Below are 23,132 nucleotides of genomic sequence, written 5' to 3'. Positions count from 1 at the left end.
AGAATCTGGGAGCTAGAAGGGCCCTCAGTGGTCCATAGAGAAGAGAGCCCCACTGACCATATGGTCACCTAGACTCTGCTGGAAGACCTTATGGCCTCTTGAAATAGAGAATGCTCATTCTACTTCTGAATAGCTAAAATTGCTAGGAAGCATTCCCCAACATTGAATCGCCATTTAACTTTATAACTTCCACTCTCTGCTACCTGTTCTGCCTTCTGGGGCCAAAGAGAGTAAGTTTGATCCCCGTACCCGTGTTGCCGTTGTTATTTTCAGCTGTGTCTGACCCCTCACGACCCCATTTGGGATTTTCTTGGCAGAGATAATGGAGTGGTTTGCTTTTCCTTCTTCAGCTCATTTTACAGATAAGGAAACTGAGGCAAGCAGGGTTAAGTGACTCACCCAGGGTCACACAGGTAACAGGAAAATGAGCCTTCCTGATTCTAGGTATAGCTCTGTTATGGGAATGGGAATTTAAGATCTTCCTTGCCCCTAGGCTCTTTGATAGGCTTAAGTGATTCTGAGAACCTTCCCTGATTTGAAAATATACTCTGCTCCCTAATAGGCTGAATGTAGTCATATGGAGGCTGTGGAGGGAGGCTTGTTTTTCGGGAATGCTCACACCTTGTTACTTTGTGATTGGGCAGTGGGACAAGAGGGTTGTGACATTCTCTGAGCCAGGAGAAGGCTATATATACCCTGATGTGAGGTTTTGTTTTGGGGCTCACTTTGAGAAGAGTTGTGTGATTTGACCAGATGAGACTCTGGGCAGCCGTTGAGAGCCCCCCGGCTTTGAAAACCCAGATGTTGGTGCTTCCCTGTCTGATAACTGACGAGGTATGGATGTAATGGTCAGACAGCTGGAAGCCTGTCTGCTGATCTGTTTCTCTGTATTTGTTGTCTGCTTGTAACCTGTTGTATTCTCTGAAGTTTGGGGTGTTGACCTTTTTCCCCTGAACTAAGAAAATGACATATGTTTGATTAAAGCAAGATTGTTAACCCATTTTGAGTTGCTTTCCTTTAGAAAAGCAGATCTAAGAACCTGTGTTGGCAGCCACCCTGGGTGTGCTGGGGTGCTTGCTGTTACAGGCTCTCTATCCACTGCATCACCTAGCTGCCTATCTTACCTCTGACAGCACTTCAGATATCTGAAGACAGCTCTCACACCCCTGAAATCTTCTCTGGGTGAAACATGACATGAACTGGAGATCGTTCATGATCTTGGTTGTCATTAACTGGACACTTCCCAGCTTATCTTCCTACCTCTCTGATCCATCCTCTAGACATCATCTTTCTAAAAGCACAATTTCAGGTTCATTCTCCTACCCATTACCTATAGGACAAAGTCCAGTCCTCAATCAGGCTCCAACTCATCGTTCCAACTTTATCTCTTACTCCTTGCCTAAATGAGACAGCTCTAGTTCTAGGCACTGTGGTCTCATCACTGACCTCTGGGTATTTTCGGTCTCATCTCTGCCTCTGCTCTTCTTCTGATCTGCATTCTCCTTTCTCTTCCTACCCCACACTCACTGAAAGGCTCCTCATCTCCCAAGGACCAGCTTACCAATTCAGGCTTAGCACAGTATCTGGCACATAGTAGGCAGTTAATAAATGTTTACAGAATTAAAAAAAAAATTATGGAATCGAAATCCCTAGCAGGCAGTCAACAGAGATTTATCTTCTTTTTGACAACCCAAAGCACCTCGCCTGTACCATACCACAGTGGTAGAGAATCTCTATGGAGCCTGTGCATCTAAGCTTAAAGCCTTGCTCAGGTACTGACTTTGGGCAAGTCATTTCTCTGGGTTTTAGTAGCTCGTCTATAAACTAAGGGGGGCGGACTGAAAGATGTCTGAGGACCCTTCCTATTCCAAATCTAGCTTTCAAAATATTGCCAGGATTTTTCAATATGTTCTCTGGAAAATTTGGAACTCAATATTTAAAAAGAGTTAATGTTAAAAATTATCCTTACATGTAACTAAGGCAAAATAAAATATTATTTAAAAATATTCTCCTAGATTATTTTAAATGTTTAAAATTATGGTACATAATTGAGATGTGTATATATACATGTATATATATATATATACATATATATACACACACACACACACACATATACATCAGAATATAGTGTATTTCTCCCTCCTTGGATGTCTTTAAGTACCTGCTTTAATGACCATTCTGTTACATTATAGGGGAAGATTTTTATTCTATTATTTTTGTTGTTCACTTGTGACCAACTCTGTGACCCCGTTTGAGTTTCCTTGGCAGAGATACTGAAGTGGATTGTTATTTGCTTATCCAGTTCATTTTACAGATGAGGAAACTGAGACCAACAAGTTATGTGACTTGCCCAGGGTCACAGAAATAGTAAATGACCGAGGCCTGATTTGAACTGAGGTCTTCCTAATTAGGCCTGGTGCTTTATTCACCTATTAAAATGTAGTTGAACTAAATGACCTCTGAGGTCCCTTTCCATTCTGAAATTCTGTAAAAATGTGAAATTGTAAAGATTTTGCTCATCTTCACTCAAGAATTGTGATATAACAATTTATTCTGACCATATAGACTTAACAACTACCAACCTGTACCCTTCTTCAGACAAGACTATCCAAAAAATCTAGAATCTAAAAATACTCTTTAGATCTCATCTACTTTACCATCTCTAAGGCAAGTACTCACCTGTAGAAGTCATACTGTTCAACTAAGGGGAAATAATTTTCAATATACGTCTCAGTCTGAGTAAGATAAATTATGAAATCTGTTATTGTCTTCTGAATAGGAAGCATTTTGATTACAACGGTGATATTTGAACCAATGGAATCCAAAACACTTTTGACATCTGAAAATAAATACATCTCTATTATAAAATTACCAACACAATGGGGGAAGCCCACAAAAACATCTCAGATGCAAAATGAAAAGCATGTACCAACACCAATATTGACTCCCGACCTTCCTCGCTTACTTCTATTCTCAAAACAAAGCCAGATGTTGAGGCAAGTATGAATGCAGCCAAACCACTAAAAAGCCATTATTAACAAAATAACATTGTTTACACAGAACTGAATAATGCAGAATGTGGAATCAAGCCAGAGTTTTCCTTTTCTATTTAATTGAGTAAAAAAGAAAAGGTTCTTAACTTGGAAATGATGAAACCTTATAGCCAGTATTTCTTGCACTGAGGAAATAGCCCAATAGGGGCAGGTAAATTTCAAGGACATTTCTGGATGCCCACCAGGTGACTGAATTCTCAGATGAAACACAGTCTTTGGAGTCTATGATTTTTCTCAGGGTACACATTGAAGCACTTAACATTCTATTCTATTTTCTCCACACAGCCAAAAAGCATCAGCCATGCCTCTCAATCAAAATGGATCTTCTAGCTGAACAAATGCTGTTTTTTGGAAACTGAAATGAGTTGAAGATGTTATCAAAACCATGCATCCCAGTAATGGGCTTTGGGCCAATTATACCCTATTACAGAAACATAACCTTTTGGAAAGAGGAGGGGATCTCCAAAATTAGTTCATCTTCCTCCACCTACCCAGAAGGCTTTTTACACTTTATACGACTGACACATACAACACTATGCCACAGGTCTCTGTGATCAAGTGTACTCCAACTAGTTAAGAGAGTTCACTGATCTCTGACAGAGATAAAGCTCAGACATGGGACAGAGCTCTCATTTCAGTGGTCCTTGGTGGGCCTTAGAGGTCTACCATCCATTTCAAAATCTAAATTCTGTAAAAATGATGTGACCAGATTATTTATCTTTTAGAATAATTTATTTTCCTCTTATCTTCTGCCCCCAAATTTAACTTTTCCCATTGATATTTTCTTTTTATTTAAAACACCAAAACATAAATAAATTCCAAGATACAAGCTGTAATGACATTGTAATTATGGTGTTATTTTAAAACACCATTATAAAGACATTGCTAAGGGTCTAGGGACAGTACCTACCCTCAGAAGCAACACAGAAAAGGAGAAACAGCATGGCTCCTTAACGAGAGTGTCTGCATCATATATTTCATGTTCTGCATAGAACCTACAACAATGCCCTATGTGGGAATTCTACAAACACTGAGAGCAATTAGCTCTCAATTAGCATAGAAAAGCTTTGGTCTGCACTCTAATCTCCAGGGACCTACCGCTAGCCTTGGTTCTTTGGCACAGACAGACATTAATCCAATCATTTTCCATTCAAAGGTTTTTTTTTTCAGCTGTTTTAATGATTTCTTTCCCATTTATAATAGTACAATTATGGACTTGATACAGAGCCATTCATGGTAAGGTGGTCTTTATCCTCTCATTTACTACTATCTTTGCACTAGAGCCCAGCTGCCTAAGACTTCTCAGGAAAATGAGTAAATTACAGGTGAAACCTACTCAATTAAATTTAAAATGGCCTTCTGAGAAAACTCTGGCTTGTTTTAGGAAACTCCACTCAATAGGTAACACATCTCCCATAGTGCAGGTAGAGCTTTGAGAAACTTACAAGGAAGAGCTGTGTATATTGGTAAAACAGGTCCACAACGGAAGCACAAATTAAATAGAGATTAGTAAGCAAATTTATATGAGAAGCATACATTAGCAATAACATTGTTAATATCTGCAGAAAGGGAAGGGTGGAAAGATTTCATTTAAAAATATAAAAATCATCTAAAATTCCATAAACGGGATAAAAATTTTTTAATAAAAAGTGGTCCTTTTATAAGAGTGCTCCTTAAGACAGCTTTATAAAACTATGAATAAAATAGTATTTTATAATAGAAATACATCCATGTACATAGACTATCTCCCCAACTAGACTGTAAAGCCCTGGATGACATATACCATGTATTTATCTTGGCATCTATCCAAGCCCCTGGCACAGAATCTTACACATAATAGGAACTTAATATCTGTTGAAATAACTCATGTTTTAGGGGTGCTTTGACAGCAAGCCTAATAGAAGAGGCATTGAAAACATGGCTTATGGCTTTAGCAATCAGAGATATTCATCTAATACATATCAGTAGAGATGGCCTCTGTGAAATAATAACATCAAAAAGAATTAATTATAGTATACTTTCTTGTTTATAGTGGCAAATAACCATATCTTACTGCAAGAGATATCCAACTTTAAAGACAAGTGGAATTGTTTCAAAATTTCATCTAACTCTATAGAATCTTAAGCAAGAATTATGTGCATTTCAAATACCATTTCATCAGCATTATAGAAAATAAGTTTTTCTTTAAAAGCTTATAGGAAAAAATAGGTGCATAAAATACCTGAGAGTTAATTGGTGCTGTGAAAACACAATACCAGATGAAAAACATGCAGGATGGGGGTGAAGGGGTGTTAGGTACACAGGAAAAATTACCTAACTAGGACAAATAGAATAATAATGTTGAAATTTAATGCCATTTGGGTTCAAGTGCTGACTTCGATTGTCACCAGTTATCTAATGTGCTCTTTGGACAATCAGCCAAATGACATTCTAAGATCTGACATAATGGTGGAACTTAATTATTAAGTCACTGCTAGGTGGTACCAGCTGAGTAAACACATAGGGTACTGCTTAAAAATATTAAACTAGAGGAAAAAGTGAAATATCTGTCAATTTTTATCTTGTAGATTTTCATGTGATGGCTACCATTCAAGTGAAAGAAGGTTAACTTCCCAAGAATTTAAGTCCACCATCCCTCTAAGCATTTCTTTAATTAGCAGACCCGACCAAAAGCACATTTCAGATATTTTAACGCAAGCATCAGCACAGAGATGGAAAATGATGTATTTTATCAGTCTCACCTGACAGAATATTCTTGGTTTGATTCTGCACCAAATTAGGCGTATCATTAAATGCTGCATATCCCTAAAATATATTTTTGGGGAAAAAAAAAGGGATTCATACAGTAATGAAAAATCGGTTCATACCTATTCTTCAACCTTGACAACAACATAAATGTAACATATGGCTTACAGACAAAACTAACTCAAAACAACAAACAACTCCCCCGATGCCCTTTTAGATTTTTTTTAAAAGTCACTTTCTAGCAAAGAACTTGAAGAATGTTCTTCAATAAGAAATTCAAAGCAAACATTAACTTACAAATCCTTACAGCTATCTCAAGAAGAGGGAAAAACTTAATACATATAGAGGTAGGGTACAAGATGTCATTATGGAAATGTGTTCCTGAAAATTTGTCTGTAAAGCAAATTTCTGAAACATTTTCCATTTTTTTCCATTGTTAGAGATCTGTCCCCACAGGGAGCTGTGGGAGAGAGGCTAGCCTTAAAAAATAATGAAGTTTACAAGTCAAAAAGTATACATGTAGCTAAATTTGAGATTTAAGAAACAGTATTGTTAGAATCTTTTTCAGATGTCTCTATTAAAAGTCTGTTTATTTGCTGAATTTCTTTATTTATTTAGTCTCTTTCGGTCTATTATTGGCAGTTCAAATGTTCATTTAGTATCCTGGTAAGTTTTTGAATTGTATAAGCTATTTGACTGTTTTGCCCACAGGGGTATCACAGAGTACAAAAAAAGATTACTATGATTCACTTTTTCACTACTCGTGGATTTCCATATATTAAGTTTGTCTTAAGTTAAGCATTATCAGTGTTTGGTCAGATTTTTATGTGTAATATCCTTTTCCAGTCATGCCAATATTAAATTATAGGTCACTAATCTTAGAATTAGAAGGATGTTAGCAGAGCATCTTCTATAATACTCCTACTTCTTGTTTCTGCTCCCATTTGCTAGCAATCTCCATTTTTCTATACTGGATCATCTCCTACATGGAGCCACCCACTAAATTTTCATAAGGAATTCTCTCTTCTCTCTCTACAGTCTCTCCCTGGATGATGTGAACTGCTTCCATTCGTTCAAGTATCGTGTCTATTCAGACAACTCCTGGAATCTCTGTGCTCTGCAAGAGCTTGAATGCCATACCTGTGCTCATTAGGACCTCTTTTCAGCTGATCATTGTTCAATTGGTTAATTTATCATGCTTACTGTACATGTACCATAACTGAGTCTTCCTTCTTCAGAGAATCTGGTTAGACTCAACATACTCAAAGAGCAAAATGGATGCCTCCTCAACCTTTCAATTTCTACCAACGTTAACACCATCATTCCCATTTATGTGAGTCTTCAACTTTGGTGGGATACATGATCGTTCCCTTTATCCCTCATCCTCACATACAACCAGTCACCAAACCCTGTCCTTTATAACATCTCTTGCATCCATCCCTCCAACACTGTTTATACAACTACCAAGCAAGTTCAAGCTCTTATCTTGACTGAGCATGCTAATTGATCTCACTGCTTCCAATCTATCCTCATTACAATCCATCATCAATATGGCTGCTAAAAAGGGGAAAAAAATCTAGTAATGTCACCTCCTTTGCTCAATAATCTTCAGTGGCTCCCTATTGCCCCTGAGATAACATGCAAATTACTCAGTCTATAACTTTATATTCATCTTTTTTTAATATTCCCTTATGTTCTAGTCAACCCTACTACTAGACTGACTATTCTAGTTGTTTGATAAATTTGGTGCCGTATTTCTCACATCCATCCCTTTATACTGACTTCCTTTAAGTGTGAAATTTACTTTTGTCTTAGAATCCTGTTTCCTTCATGGCTATCCCCTCTTGTGCAAAGCTTTTCTCAATTTCCCAAGACTTTGTCGTCACATGTTACTGCCCTGTCCTCTTAAAATTATACCAAATTGTGTCATCTATAGTATCTACACATTGGATGTAACAGTAATTAAGCTGATATTTATTTATACAGTGCTTTGCAAAGATCCTCTCATGTGATCCCAACAGCAACCCTATTAAGTAGGTGCTATTATTATCCTCATTTTAAAGATAAGGAAAGTAAGGGGCAGAGATGTCAAGAGACGTGGTCAGTCACATAGCTATTGAGTGTCTAAGGTGATAATGGAACATGGGCCCTCCTGACTCAAGGTCCAGTCATTCATTTATCCACCAAGAACACAGATTCTTTATGAAAACAGAAAGTATTTTCTTGGTGTCATCCCATCCCCAGTGCTCTGCACAGTCTCACCTAGAGAACAAGTACTTAAATATTTCTTGAAGCAAATTAATGAACTCATTTATCCAGCTACCTCATATTGTAAAAGTAACTAAGATTATAATCTCACTGAAGGCAGGGCACATCAATGTTAAAATTTGCCTTAGAGAATACATAGTTTTGGTGCATGAAAATCATCAATAACAGATCAATAATTTAGCATTTATTGAGTCTCTACTATGTGTTAAGCATTGCACTGGGTATACAAATATGATGAATGAAACAATTCTTACTCATAAGGAACTTACATTCTAATAGGGCAGACAAGTAACATATATAAATATATAACTCATAAAAAACAAAGTGAGTAAATTTGAATAAATACAAAGTAGTTAAATATACGAGGTAGTTTTGGGAGGGAGGGCTTTATTGGGTGGGGAATCAGGAAAACATTCATATAGAAGACAGTACTTGATCTGTTTCTTAAAGGAAGTTGAATCTGAGGAAGAGGAAAGAGGGAGTAGTATATTCTGTGTATGTGGAATGGTCAGTGCTAAGGCCTGGAAATGGAGTGGGGTGTGTGTGTGTGTGTGTGTGTGTGTGTGTGTGCGCGAACGCACACGCACTTGCGTGTACACATGAGAGGTCAGTTTGAATGGATTGCAAAGCACAAACACCCCCATTATATCATGCATACGAAGCTAATTTTTCATATATACATATTTGTATTACGTGTGTGTATAGTATCATATTTTCATGTATCTCAGATTTCATCAATTTGGGCATTCCGTTAGTTCAAAGAATAATCTATCCCTGCCATCTCATCTAAGAAATTCCTGTTCATCTCCTTTCTACAAAGAGGGCCTATTCAATGGACTTAAGGACTTCTTCTGGTTCTTTCAACTTAATATTTTGTGGGTACCAGTTCAGCACTTGAACTATCCCTTCTTCCAGTCATAACTGCCTTCCTTCCTTTGCCTTACCCTATTTCTGCCACGATATCCTTAGATATATAGCAAACATTTCTTCCCTTTTTCCCTTTTGCAATGAAACTAAACTTTTATACTGGAAATTAATTAGAAAATATGATTCCATCAACAGACATTACCTTGACTGCATTAAATGAAGTCCCACTATAATACAAGGAGAACACCTTACTTTTCAAAGGACAGAAGCCTAACCTCCAGCAGGTTTTCTCAGGATACAAAGGTTTCAAGTACACTCCCTGGAACAGAATGTGTCTGTTTTCCAAAGACATGACTGTTATATGTTATAGTTATTATTATAGTTACATGTCATAGATATTGAGAGACTCATCACCAGTAGGCTGATTACTTGATGATAAATTCTCTGATCATGGCAACTCAAGAAACAAAATTTAGAGCAGTCATAATCTAGATTATGTATTGTCTAGATATTTTGCATCTATGGTATGTAGAATGTGATACATGTCTATAAAGAGAATTGCAGCCTATTAGAAAGAAGGACTTGTATAGAGTAAGAGGTACGTAAGACAGTACTGAGCATCTGTGTGTCCCAAAACAAAACAAAAAACAAAGGAGGACCAGTCTAAGGGCAAGGTCCAACAGGTGCACATCCTCAGTTCTGCAGTAATACTCAAAAAATATTAAAAGCCATAGGGAAGTCCTCTAGCAAACTGGGAGGATCCTAAATATCAGACTGATTAAATGACATGGATAAGAATAGCAAATAAGGTAATGGTAGGACCCAATAGGAAGCAGTGGGAAAGACCAACTGGGAAACAATTATAAAGGAAATGCAGTATACAAAAGTATATAGACATCTACCCAGTTAACATTAAGGAATGAAATTATTTTAGAGAAAACTCCCCCTTACAATTTCCTCCATGGTCATAGCTCCCCAACATTCTTGTTTCCTTTCTTACTTCCAACTGGAAAACCCCTCCCCCCCCCAATACATTTCAACCATTCTAAATTAATCCAGATAATCTGTAGTAATTTCCAATAGCATACCTTTTGGACCAGACTGGCTAAATCAATTTTAAGAACTTCATTGACTCTGGCAAGCTGTGAGGTCACTGGTGGAAGCTAAAAAGGAAACAGATTCCGCCCCCCCCCAAAAAAAAAACCAGTCAAAACATGTAGCAATATTGGTAATCAATCATTAAGACAATCAGCAAACACTGATTTACTGTGAGCTAGACACTATGCTAGGGGGTTAGGAAAGAGAAGCCCTTCCAAGGGTAGATTTTCCTATCACTAATGCATCAACTAATGTGTCAACAACTTGTCCCTAACTTGAGTTTTCTTCAGTTACTTGGAGCCATTGAAAGTTAAAGGACTTGCCCACAGTCCCACAGCTAGTACACATTAGACACAGAACTTAAAGCCAGGATTTCATGACTCTAAGGTTGATGCTATCTAGTTCTTTTACACAATTACATATGTACAAGTGTGAGTAGTGGGTGGTAGCATATGCCTATAATCTGTGTTATTAGGAGGGCTGAGGCTGGGGCAAAGGGGAGTGGGGTTCTCCTGAACTGCCACAGAGCTAAAGTCGATAGGGTATCAGCATTAAATTGGGCACCAGTGCGGTGAGCCCCCAGGAGGTTGGAGGCTGCCCAAGAAGGGGTAAAGTAATGTAGTGAGGAAAAAAGTGGAAAAAAAAAAAAAACAGCAAATTATTGTGAGATTAGAACAGCGAATGACTGGGCAGATAGGGAGATCCAGTTTCAAAACACAGAACACAAATATTTATGTAAAAGGTCCTTATAATCTAAAAAAAAATCCTTGTCCAACACATGTCGAGTTTCCTCTTGGCCACGTTCACATTACACAGCACTGAATTTTAATGCAAGAGGTCTGCATTTATTTTACTTTCCCTCACTGCCAAACCAAAAAGGAACACGATGACAGTGTCAGCCCATAAGCTACTCTCCTCTTAGAATCAGATGGCTAAGCTTGAGTGACAGACGCAAAGACTCTTCTTACCCGACTGAAGTTGGCGTTGATACTGAGCTGGTTTAATGAATTCCTAATGACGTTGCAGGTGGAAGCAGCCTGAGCCTCTGAGCAGGCAGCATCATTGAGGGTGTTGTTCAGATTGTCTTTGGCATCGGTCAGGTTGGCGCTGAGTCTGTTGGTCCCCTCTTGCAGGATCTCCATGGAGGCACTCACATTCTCTAACGCCTCCCTGGTTTCTCTGATCGCTGTAGGCATGAAGGCAAACTTCTTAGGATACAGTAAGTCATTTACTTGGTGAATGACAATTGGTCTGTTGCTGTCACCAAACACATAATTAGATAGCTAAAGGGGCACATATGAATTTGAATGTCCATTTTATTTCAAGAGGCGATCAGAAATATATGCTGGAAGCCGAAGGTAAGGAGAAAAAAAGGGCCATCAAGAAGCAGCTTCTCTTCAACCTTGGCATGCCAGAAACTCTCTCAGAGCCCAAGTTTTGGTCTGAGCCAAGAGATAATGACTGGTACCAACTACAGATACTCCAGTCATCCCAGGACAATAGTTGCATGCTCACTGTTCTGAATGAGGCTGGATGGGCTGGAAAATGTGGGACTGGGGTTAGTCATGATGGGGATTGTAATGTCATGTTAATCCATATCATAAAATTGTTTCTTGAAATCTTACCAATCCTTCAGTATTCAAGGTTCAGGGCAAATATTACCTTCACCAGGTAGCCTTTCTTTACATTCCCTTACAGAGAAGTAATCCATCTCCTTCTACCAACCCCAGGAGACTATAAGTCCCTGAGGACAAAGGGTGATACCTTATTTACTTCTGTCAACTCTCTCAGCACCTACCACATAATAACCACTCCAAAAATTTATGTTTAATTGGATGGAGAACCTGACAAGCCCTACAAATTCCAGCTGGTGTGGCAAAAATTTATACCAAGAAATATTTTACTTAAACCCATACAGAAAGAGTTCAAATGTCTAAACTTCCAGTATAACACAGAACTCTTATTATTGGCTTTGCTATGTTCCTGGATGAATAATGAGACTACATTGATCAGATTCCTGGCCTCTAGACCTAATCTGAAATTGAGAGGAGGAGAAATCCTAAGGATGACAGGCTCACAGGGCAATGACTCTTCCATGAGCAAAGAGATTGTTGGTGCTGTTTGTAGATGTCAAAATATTGCATCCTGGGGCGGCCAGGTAGCACAGCGAGTAAGAACACTGGCTCCAGTGTTGGGATGAACTGGAGATCGAATCCCGGGCTCAGACACTCAGCACCCACCCAGAAACACCTGGCCGTGTAACCTTGAGCAAGTTACTTAACCCCAATTGCTTAGAGGCAGCCAGGTGGCTCAGTGAGTAAGTAACTGGCCGTGTAACCTTGAGCAAGTTACTTAACCCTGATTGCTTTAAAAAAAAAAAATATTGCATCGTTACAATTAAACCAATTTTTTCTCCTTTTGGAAACCATTTTACTTTGAGTCATTAGGCAACTATAGGGAGTGGAAAAGGGTTTCCACAACAACTCTATGATGAACAGGAGAAAACAGGCAACATGCTAATATCATAGCTAATTTCTACATAAAAAAATACTATTTAAAAATTTTCTTTCCTTTCTTCCTTTGTTTTAAAGAAACAGCTACTATGTAAACTCAATTATGCCAGTCAAGACTAGGCTTTTTAAGTCATCTTTTGATAGATGTGGAAGTTAAATAAAATTGTGGTAACTGAAAATAGGAGTAAAACTGTATTTTTCAATCACCAGGAACTGTCCCCAAGGGAGGTGGTGGTTGTATGGTCTTCCCTGATAGATGGTGAGGCTAGGCCAAAGTATACAATGGAAACATGTTAAAACTGTCAGCTAGTAAAAAGGGAACTAACACGTCTGTTCTGATCAAACTGGGTCACATCATGTTACACTGGGGGCAGGGAGTTGTGTCTTGGGACACAATGGAATAATTTATACTTCTATATTATTTTAAGGTTTACAAAGCACTTTTCTCACAACCATCCTGTAAAGTAAGTCCTATTGGATTTGCAATCGGAAGACTAGATTTGAGTCCAAGCTGTGCCACTTGCCAGCTATGACGTTGGGAAAGTTGTGTCTTCTCTTTGGGCCTCAGAGTCCCTTATCTGTGAAATGAGGGTCATATTTGCATTACCATCTCATTGGGTTATTCTAAAGAAATTGCTTTCTAAATTGTAAAAGTGCCATAGAAATGTCAGCTTTTTTTGTCTCCAAAGTATAAAGTGTCATGCCAGGGAAGTTCCATCTTGAATAAGTGAGACCTAGTCCTGGCTTGAAGCTATCAAATGTACTTGAGGAACTCAATCCAACCCTCAACCTAAAATGCTTTTTCAAAGAGCCTTTTCCCTGAGTCTTGAACCAACTTGTACATAAAGCCCAACAGTCAAGACTTCACTGTTACCCAAGAAAAAGAAAACACAGCACAGAAATAACTACTCACACACAAGGAGAAAATACGCCAAAATGCGGAACAGTTCACTAGAGACTCCACACCACAGAGTACACATTTTAACTTAGGGTTTGGGGGATTTTTTTTTTTTACCTTTGGTAGCCCTTTCCACTTTGACTATAAGTTTAAAAAAAAAGCAAAAGAATTATGGGTAATGAGGAAAATATGATGATCGGACAAAGACTTTTAGTGCATGGACACAATCGGACCCAATAGGACATTTCAGGATGATGAACAACATTCCTCTTCATGTCTCGCATGTCCCTTACAGTAGCAAATACATACTGGGAGGTGTTTGGCTTTTTCTTTTTTCATTCCCAGAACTACAACATGATTCACAGGCCCACCCCCAACACATCCTCAACAAATACACATGCAACTTTTCCCACTATGAAACAGCAACCAGCCATAGAAAAGAACCCTTGAAAATACCTGAGCAGGGTAGCTAGGTGGGGCAGTGAATAGAGCATCAGCCCTGCAGTCAGGAGGACCTGAGTTCTAATCTGGACTCAGACACTTACTAGTTGTGTGACCTTGGGCAAGTCACTTAACCCCAATTGCCCTGCCTTCAACTTCCAAAAAGCAAAAACAAAACAAAAACAAAAAAACCTGAGTATCACAGAACATGGTATTGAAGCGTCTAGATCCAGTTTTCACTTTTCACTCAAAGCTTCCTTACCAACAGTGTGATGCCATTTTTTTTAATCTCAGGCTTGTGTGAGTAGCTTAGATGACCCAGTGGATAGAGTGCTAGACCTAGAGTCAGTAAAACTCATCTTACTGAATTCAAATTTGGCCTCAGATACTTACTAGCTGTGTGACCCTGGACAAGTCACTTCACCCTGTTTGCTTTAGTTTCCTCATCTGCAAAAGAAGCTAGCGAAGAAAATGGCAGACAATTACACCATCTTTGCCAAGAAAACTCCAAAATGGTGTTGAGAAGAGTCAAACATGACTAAAAGGACTTAACAAAGTGTAGTCATAGCCCTCCTTCATTCAAAGATTTTATAAGATTCACCTCAGACACATAATAGTTATGTAACCCTGAGCAAGCCCCCTAACCCCCTGTGGCCTGTTTTCTCATCTATTAAGCAAGGACTGTAATAGCAGGTTTGTTAAGAGAATCAAATGAAAATCATTATATATGCATATATATGTATATATATGTATGTATGTTACATATGTACTTATATTCACATTCAGAGAGCAGAAAGAAGAGGGGAAGAAGAAGAGAGAAAAAGGAGGAGAGGAAGGGAGAAGAGGAGAAAGTATGTGTGTGTGTGTGTGTGTGTGTGTGTGTGTTCAGTAAAAATTGGGTCCAAAAGAAGTTAAATGACTTTTCCCAAGTCACACAGCTAAGGTGGCCAAGGGAAAATCCAAACCCAGGCTCTGATTCTAAATCAGACATTTTTTCAAATCTCTCCAATTTTCTAGCTTGATTTTAAGAGTCAGAAAAATTGAAGACCACATTTCAATCAGGGGTTTACTTTACAGCTTTAAAATAAGGGATAATGGCATAGTGCCTTGTATACAGCAGATGCTTCCTAACTCCTTGCTGAACTGGAAACACTGGATTTGGCATCAGAAGACTTGGCGTTTGCCTCCTGGGTCTTCTCCTTACTGGCTATGAAACTTAACAAATGACTTAACTTTGCTCTCAGTTTCATCATTCTTAATATGTGGGTATTAAGGCATATAAGTAAGCAGTCAAAGTTACCTGCTATGGCAGTGAGGACACAAAGTTGAAAATGGAACAGTTTCTGCCCTCAAAGAGCTTACATTCTATTGGGAAAGAGAACACGTCCATATAAAAGTATATGAAAAGTCAATACAAGGTAAACTCTTTGACTTTAAAAATAAATACCAGCTCTTAAAGGACAAAACAAATATGCTAAAAACAGAATCTAAGCCCCACATACCTTCCTATCTTATTAAATATAATTTGAATCATGTTCATTAACATCAATGATCATATGATATCCCTATAATGTAAATCTGTCCTTTGGATGGAGTGCTATATGATGCATTGTTTTCTACAATGAATAGTTTCAGCTAACCTGGACAACTCTTTGCCCCTTAAATATATCTATATCCCGAGTTCTTCCTCTCCCATACCTTTTTATGCCCACTGTTCCCTATGTCTAGAATGCTCTCTCTCCTCATCTCCACCTGTTGAATTTCTATGCATCCTTTAGAGGCTTATTCAAATGTTATTTCTTCTAGAAAATCTTCCTAAAAGTCCTCTTCAGTAATGACTTTTGCCTGCAGGCTTCAAATAGCACCATATTTCAGATGTTTCTAATAGATGTAATATACTAATTATCTGTGTTTGTGTCTTATCTTCCCCCTGCAAGACTATAAGCTTCATGAGGGTAGGGACTGTCTTGTCTAACCTCTTTTTCTCTCCCAGGACCTGGCACCATGCTCTGCATACAAGAGACAGTCAAAAATTATTAGCTGAATGATGCCCTCAAAGTCTATTAATAAAGTGCTAAAAGGATGCACCTTCAGACAACGGAAACAGAGTAGTAGAGGAAAATTAAATACGTAAGAAATAAGTGGACGACTATATAGTTACAAAAAAGGACATATCACTTAATGATAAGATTTTGTATAGGATCCTTTTAAATATTGATTTTGGAGAGTAAAATTAAAATGATTCATTTTATAACCATTACATTTAGATATAACTTCAGAAGTATGCCTATAGCATAAGCAAAGTTACTATGCTATAAATACACATAGGAGGTAATGTGGCATAGTGGATAGCCATCTTTGAAGTTGGGAAGGGCAGGGTTCAAATCCTGTCTTTGGCACATACTAGCTATACGACCATGGGCAAATCCTTTCTCATCTCACTGCATCTTGGGCAACTCCCTTATGATTGCAAATTGTAGACAGCTTCCAGCCTATCACTTTACCTCATCTGTAAAAGATGCAGGTTGGACTGGATGGTTTCTGAAGTCATTTCTAGATATCTGATTTTTAACAGTGGAAGGAATAGTTCACACCAGAATTTCCCATGACAAATGAAATCACCAGTCAAGATAAATACAATCACATAAGAGCAGAATTAAGAGAAAAGTCCTATGTTCACAAAAGCCATCCTTTACTGCTGCCATCAGGATACAGGAATCCTGGTTAAGAAAGAGGGGCCATCAGTTGAACACATCCCAACTACTACAAATATTCTCCAACCACCACATGCCATAAATCATTTGTGTATGAGACGTAGTTGTGACTAATAAGCAAGATGGGGCTTACCTCCTGCCATACTTAGAACTGCATCAAGAGCTGGGAGGACACGTTTTCCCAATTGATCTTGAACTCGGCCTCCAAGCAATGGTCCAATATCTGCATTAGAGGGAAATCAAACTGTGCATTTCCTTATTGTCCCATTGTGGGCATGACGGCGCTTGAAGAAACTTTCAGTTAAAAATCTCAACATAGTTGCCTCAACTAAAGTATGAAATAGGATGAAGGCTGACTTCCAGACAAATGAAGAACCTTAAGGATTTTTCTTAGGTTAAATGCAGGCATGAGTAATGAGTACATTCACGGTCCCTCTTGATACACACTGAATTGGAAGGATGTCAGTCTTTGGGACTATGAAGCCAAGGCATGTTTCAGGCACATACCTAAAGCATTTGTAATGGCTGGAGCTAAGCATCTACCAGTATTTATATAAGCTTTAAAAAATAACAATTGTGTTCTTCTAAATTATAACAAGAAAAGATTTGGGGAGAAGAAAAAATAAGACCTAAATAAATCTCTCAGAATTGGAAACAATTCATTTAAAATCTGTGACAGCTTGAACTTAACTTGGTCAAAGCTGACAGGGATTCCATCAGCAGAACGGGTTTCCCAAACAAATTTATGATGTCTAGAAAATTATAGGAAGCATATGTTTATAGGAGTAAATTTTTTTAAAAGGGACTCTAGTATACTGACTTTAATCTACAAACAATATTAACTTCAAATGAGTTTTTTGTCTCTTCCATTTAGAAAGTCAGGAGGCTTTTCTTTGGAAAAGTCCATTTGAAAGTCAGTTGCTTGTATGTATTTGAAATAAAAACATCACAAAATGCTGTGTATGGCAGTGCCAGGTACTTAGCAGGTACTTAAAAAGTCCTAGCTGAAATGAATTAAAATGGTATTTCTTTAAAAAAAACTTAATGTCTTCCCCCAGTAATTCATATTTGCTCCCTCTAAAATTAACCTGAACTACAGAGATTTGAGAGTTTTCCAAGTTGTAGCTATTACGGTCCTGATTGGCCAAGTTAACTGCCAAGCCTGTCACATTTTGCTACAGAAGATTTGGATTCAATCTCAGGTGGATGAACAAAGCCCAACTTTCTGGAATGTTTTGTTTATCGATGCCATGGATTTGATTGGAATATATTTTTAAAAGGTTATCTCGGGCGGTGGAAAGCAACAGAAGCAGCAAAAGACTCATACTGAGAACGCCTTCTGCCGTCATCTACTCTCTTCTCTGACAGGAATAGCAATAAGAACTGGAAGCAGTGAAAGCTTCCTCTGCCCTAAGAGTTACCAGGGCTACAGAAAGAACTGACCAAACTGCAATTAAAACACCAACATCAATGAATACAGAGCAGCTAAAAAGAAAAGGCTGTACTCAATGGCTTTCTAAAAACAAAATCAAACATTAGAATTTATGGTAGCGATTATACTTGGCAATAACCTCTAGTTCTTCCTTATATCTCTGAAATTTATAATCAGACTATTGGTGCCAAAAGGGATTTTCGAGATAATCTAGGTCAATACTGCTACTTTATAGATAAAGGTTTTACTCCTCCCCCAATTGTAGCTGGCATCTCTAGGATGGAGATAGCATGGCCAATGTAGAGTGTTAACCTTGAAGTTAGGAACATCTGGGTTCAAGTCTGCCCCTTGTACAGACTGTCTTCAGGATCCTGGGAAAGTTCTTACCCTTTCAGTTGTTCCAAGGAACTCTCCGATTAAGTTACCAAAAAGGTAGAGATAAGCAATAGGAGAAGGCATTTCCCCATAGGAGAGTTTCTTGGCACCAATGAAATCACACTTACTGTTTTTTAAAAATCCTCTCTGGAGCAACCAGGTAGCGCACTGGCCCCAGTGTCAGGATGACCTGGGGGATCGAATCCAGGCTCAGACACTTAGCATCCACCCAGAAACACCTGGCCGTGTAACCTTGAGCAAGTTACTTAACCCCAATTGCTTTAAAAAAAAATCCTCGACATAAAAACAGAACAGAAAACAACTGGGATGAAACGTAGCACACTGAATGGACTACCCTATAGCAAAATTACGGCCAAGAGTTATACAAGATGCACGGAGATTTATGCAGTTTTGAACTGTGTCAATGGAAGAAATCCCAGCATGAATGAGAACACAGACCTAAAGGAATATTGGCTTATGCTGTGTATAGTAATAGTGTGACTTATATTTGACTTTCTATGCTTTATGGGATATTTTCAGTGTTTTTCTAAAAAAAAACAAAGAAAAGAAATGAAACGGCTGTTTTTAAAAAATTACTTACTGTCAAGATCTAACAGAGCTTGATTCTTGGGGGTATCAAACTGGCTCACTAGATAATCAATTTGCTGAAAACAAAAATACAGAAAAGGATTAAATGGTAGAAATATCTGTGACCTACCAACGTGTCACCTTCTACAAGAAGCCTTACTTATTCACAGAATAGACAGAAAACGAATACAAGGAACTTTGGGGAAGAGGTGTACCAACACCTGAGGGAGCCACTTTGCTAAGGAAGAATCCTTTTTTTTAGTCACCTACAGTTTTTATGGAGGGGGGGGAGGGAAGGGGGCAGGTTGTTTGTAATTAGTTTTTCTTTCTAGGGAATTTAGTATCTGGTTTTGCTTGCCCCCTCTTGACCCTAACTTGAAGGCTAGAAGGCCTCCATTGCTGCCAAATTAGCCAGATTCATCCCAGGATGGTGACAAGACTTGAGTCCATGCCATATCCTTCATTCTAAGAGGATACTGTTTGGGCCCTGATTGGCTCAGGGTGAAAGTAAGTAGCAATTGTTTCTGTTTTGGCCAGAAACCCTGAGGCTCTTCCCCTCCCAGATCTTTTTTTTTTTTTAATTAGGTAAAAGGGGTCATTCCTGGGTTCATTTCTTACCTACCCTTAATCTAATAATATATTGTGACCTGAATGGGTGTTGCCTTAGAGTGAGACCTTGGAAAGACCTTAGCTTAAAAAGACCAAGATCCCCCTCTGCATCCAGGGCAATCTCTGATCTATATCTTGCCTGGACTCAGATGGCTCTGGAAGAGAAAGTGAGGCTAGTGACTTTGCACAGCCCTCCCTCACTTAAACCCATTTCACTCATCAGGGTTCTCTTCAAGAACAAAGCGCAAACACCAATTCTGAGTATAATCGTACGGTATTTCTACCATTAGAAGGTAAGCTCCATGAGGGCAAAGAAAGTGTTTGACTTTTGTCTTTGTATTTTCAAGCTTAGGACAGTTCCTGGTACCCAGTAAATTTTTAATAAATGCTTACTGATTAATTCTGAATCCCACCCAGCTTTTAGCAAAAGGAAAAAAAAATATTTAGATGGGTTTAATTTTCCAGTTTTTTAAAGTGAAAAAATTTTATAATACATCTCTCGTGAATCTTGAAAAGGGTTAAAATAGCAAGTTAAGCAGGGAGAAAATATTACAGACCTTGTTAACAGAGAAGGAAAATTTGAGACAACAGTAACTAGGAATAAAATTCATCTCTCCTGGCTCTTTCTTCTAGACTCCCTCTTTCTATTAGATGGTTTTTAAAAATTCAGTGGTCTGAGAGGTATTCATTGCTAGTCAAAACACAATAATCTTGGATGTTTAGGGAGCAGTAACCTCACTGGACAGAAGACTTTTAGGACCCTGGAATAAGGGACAATCTAACAGAGAATCCATCCATGCTGGATTCTTACCACATGTGTAAGGCTCTGTCCTCCCCACATACATATACATCAAAATGACAGCTCATCAACTATAAAGTATGTCACAGTTTACATAGCAATTATACGAAGTGCACATTTTGAAACTGATTACAGGATTTAAGGCCTTAAAAGTCATCTAGGCCAGTCCCAACACACTCACTTAGCAGATGAGGGAGCGAAGGCATTGAGAGGTGTGGGTCAGGGCAGGTAGTCACAGAGTCCTCTAACTCTCCACCATACCATCCTGCTTACATGGTATAGAGGAGAAAATCAATATGCTGTAAGTGACTTACTCAAGGGTTACACATGTATTACTCCTCATTTGACCGTGATGCCTTCCTGGTAAAGGAATGAGAGAAGCCAGAAGATAGCATCTACCGTACTTAAAACACAGGGTTAACATAAGAATCAAGCTATTCGATCCATCTAAATAGTAAATCACATTTACCTAGGATGTCCCAAAAGTTGTTATGACGTTTTAAGCTTTTAATAGCTTTATTAAAAGCTTTAAAGTGTTAATAGCTTAAAACCGCACTAGAAATTTTGGGACACAAAGGATAATACACTTTCCTCCATTACTCTGTAGGTCAAGTAGAACAACTATTTTTATTTCCATTTTACAAAGGAGTAGACTGGGGGCCATAAATTAAAAAAAAATATGTCCAGTCACACAGATGGGCAGTATTAGAATTCAAAATAAGGTTTTCTGATTTCCAACCCAGTGTTCTTCCTATTAAACCACACTGCCCCATTTACAAGTCACTACTTCCTCTTGCAAAAAAAGAGTTATAAAAATCATGTGGCAACAAGAATTCACCATCATATGCTAAGAAATTAAGTCATTACCTCGGGAGTATCAGTCAGAAGTGTTTTCAGGTCTTTAAAATTACTCTTTATTAGCGGCCGCATTCCTCGAACTTGAGTCGTAAGGTGCTGGTTTGTGGCAAAAGCACAAAAAACTCCGATGCTGCAGAGACAAGAAAGAAGAAATGTTTCTATGGGATGGGAGAATTTCTGGTTAACATGTGGATGAAACAAGGCTGATGATGTGGCCTGGCCTCTCTGTAGTCATAAAGAGGTGGAAAATTGCTCTCCATCCTCCCACAAATCTCTACAAGGCTTCTGGAACAGACTTCACAGCAGTCCTACTACTGACCTACCATACGGAGAATGAAATACTCTCCTGAAAGACAGTTCCTGTGCCTTTGTGTGCACCATCTCTGCACCACCCTTCCCCTTCTTTCCAGACCCATCTCAGGAGCCCCCCACCTTCCACAAAGTATTCCCTGCTGTTCATTCTCTCCTGTTATTGAACTCTCCCCTTCGAATTTCTCTAATCATTTTGGCTCTGACCTCAGCAGTACATTATGCATATTTTACAACATAAGATTCAAAGTGATGTCAAGTGTCACCAAATCCAAAAACCATTTTTATAGAAAAAACTAAGATGCAGAGATTTAATGACTTGTCCCAGGCTATGCAAGTGATGGAGCTGAGACCTCACTTTTTTTCCTTCTCTCCCTTTTGCCTCTCCCCTCACTCTCGAGTGCACGTAATATGTGTGTATATGCATGCGCGCGCACACACACACACACACACACACACAAACAGCCCTTACACAAATGATACATTTTTCCTACCAAGACCGTAAGTTCCTTGAAAGCAAAGATTATATCTTCCTTCATTTCTGAGCCTGTAAGCACCCCACAAAGTAGTACCCATGAAGTTGATGTTAATAAATGTACAATGAATTGAATTATAAATCTTATTACCATGCAGTTAAGTTTGCATGACATGAAATTGTCAAATTTTCTTTAAAAAAATAAAATTCAAAAAATAAATATATTTTCTGAATACTTAAATTGACCGTTTAAAGTCCAGTATGAATCAGTCCTTAGTAGTTAATTTAAATTTATTTGACCAGTTGGTCAAATTTATTTTACCAGTTATTTCTCAGAAATAACAAAAAACTTGGGTTCAAATCCTGCCTCTGTCTTTAGAAAGTCACTTAACCTCAAAGAGCCAAACTTAACTCATCTGTAAAAAAGAATGTATTGGATGAGATAACCTCTGAGATCCCTTCCAGTTCTAGATCTAGTCCATGTGCTTGCTAAGGCCTCAAATGTTAACTACTCTTTAAGTCATGGGTTCAGTTTTATACAAAAAGTTCATTCAGCCACTAGGTGGAGGTATGGAACTAAATAAAATTTCACCAAACTGCCAATGGCACACTTTTCCTTAAGGAGGTCCTGTTCCCTGGAATTCAGTTGGAAGGTGTGCTCCCCTTTGAGGAACTCAAAGATCACTAGGGAGGTTTTCCAAGTTTCCAATTCAGTGAACAAATTTGCCTTATTTTGTTTTTTTGAACAAAAGTTACTGCTGAGATTTGCATTAAGTTTATTTACATGGAGTTCTCACCTTACACAAGGGTTGTGCTGCAAAAGTTAATTTGCAAATAATTTGTTTTGAACATTGAGCTGCGTTTCCTCCTCAAAAAAATCCCATGCTCTCTGTGGTGGTTAGGTTCCCAGATAAGCCAGACAAAATTCTATTTTATCCATAAAGTACTTGAAGCTCCAAGGGGGAAAAAAAAAAATCATATGGTAACCATAGTTACCAGAACTTCTTATCATGTATGACACTATTTCCATTGGACAAAAATGCTTTTAGATTTTCAGCTTGGGAGACCAAAACCTCAGCTCCAACTT

General features: G+C 38.3%; 1 protein-coding gene across 5 annotated transcripts in view; it reads right to left on the bottom strand.

Moving 5' to 3' along the window:
* PROM1 (prominin 1) overlaps window positions 1–23,132 on the bottom strand; it is a 165,092-nt gene that overhangs the window by 38,531 nt on the left and 103,429 nt on the right. For all 5 annotated transcript variants that reach the window (XM_069069400.1, XM_069069431.1, XM_069069421.1 and 2 more), the window contains exons 6-12: window positions 21,271–21,391; window positions 19,009–19,072; window positions 16,734–16,823; window positions 11,003–11,220; window positions 10,025–10,099; window positions 5,798–5,861; window positions 2,683–2,842 (exon numbers count right to left, since the gene is read on the bottom strand). In XM_069069400.1, coding sequence (XP_068925501.1) covers window positions 2,683–2,842; window positions 5,798–5,861; window positions 10,025–10,099; window positions 11,003–11,220; window positions 16,734–16,823; window positions 19,009–19,072; window positions 21,271–21,391 — 792 coding nt within the window. The remainder of the gene's footprint in view (window positions 1–2,682; window positions 2,843–5,797; window positions 5,862–10,024; window positions 10,100–11,002; window positions 11,221–16,733; window positions 16,824–19,008; window positions 19,073–21,270; window positions 21,392–23,132) is intronic.

Source organism: Petaurus breviceps, unplaced genomic scaffold (assembly GCF_028583685.1).
Source record: "Petaurus breviceps papuanus isolate PSGF00001 unplaced genomic scaffold, PetGlider_PUasm1.0 140, whole genome shotgun sequence".
In the NCBI taxonomy this organism is placed as follows: domain Eukaryota; kingdom Metazoa; phylum Chordata; class Mammalia; order Diprotodontia; family Petauridae; genus Petaurus; species Petaurus breviceps.
This window is presented reverse-complemented; position numbering and strand designations above follow the sequence as displayed.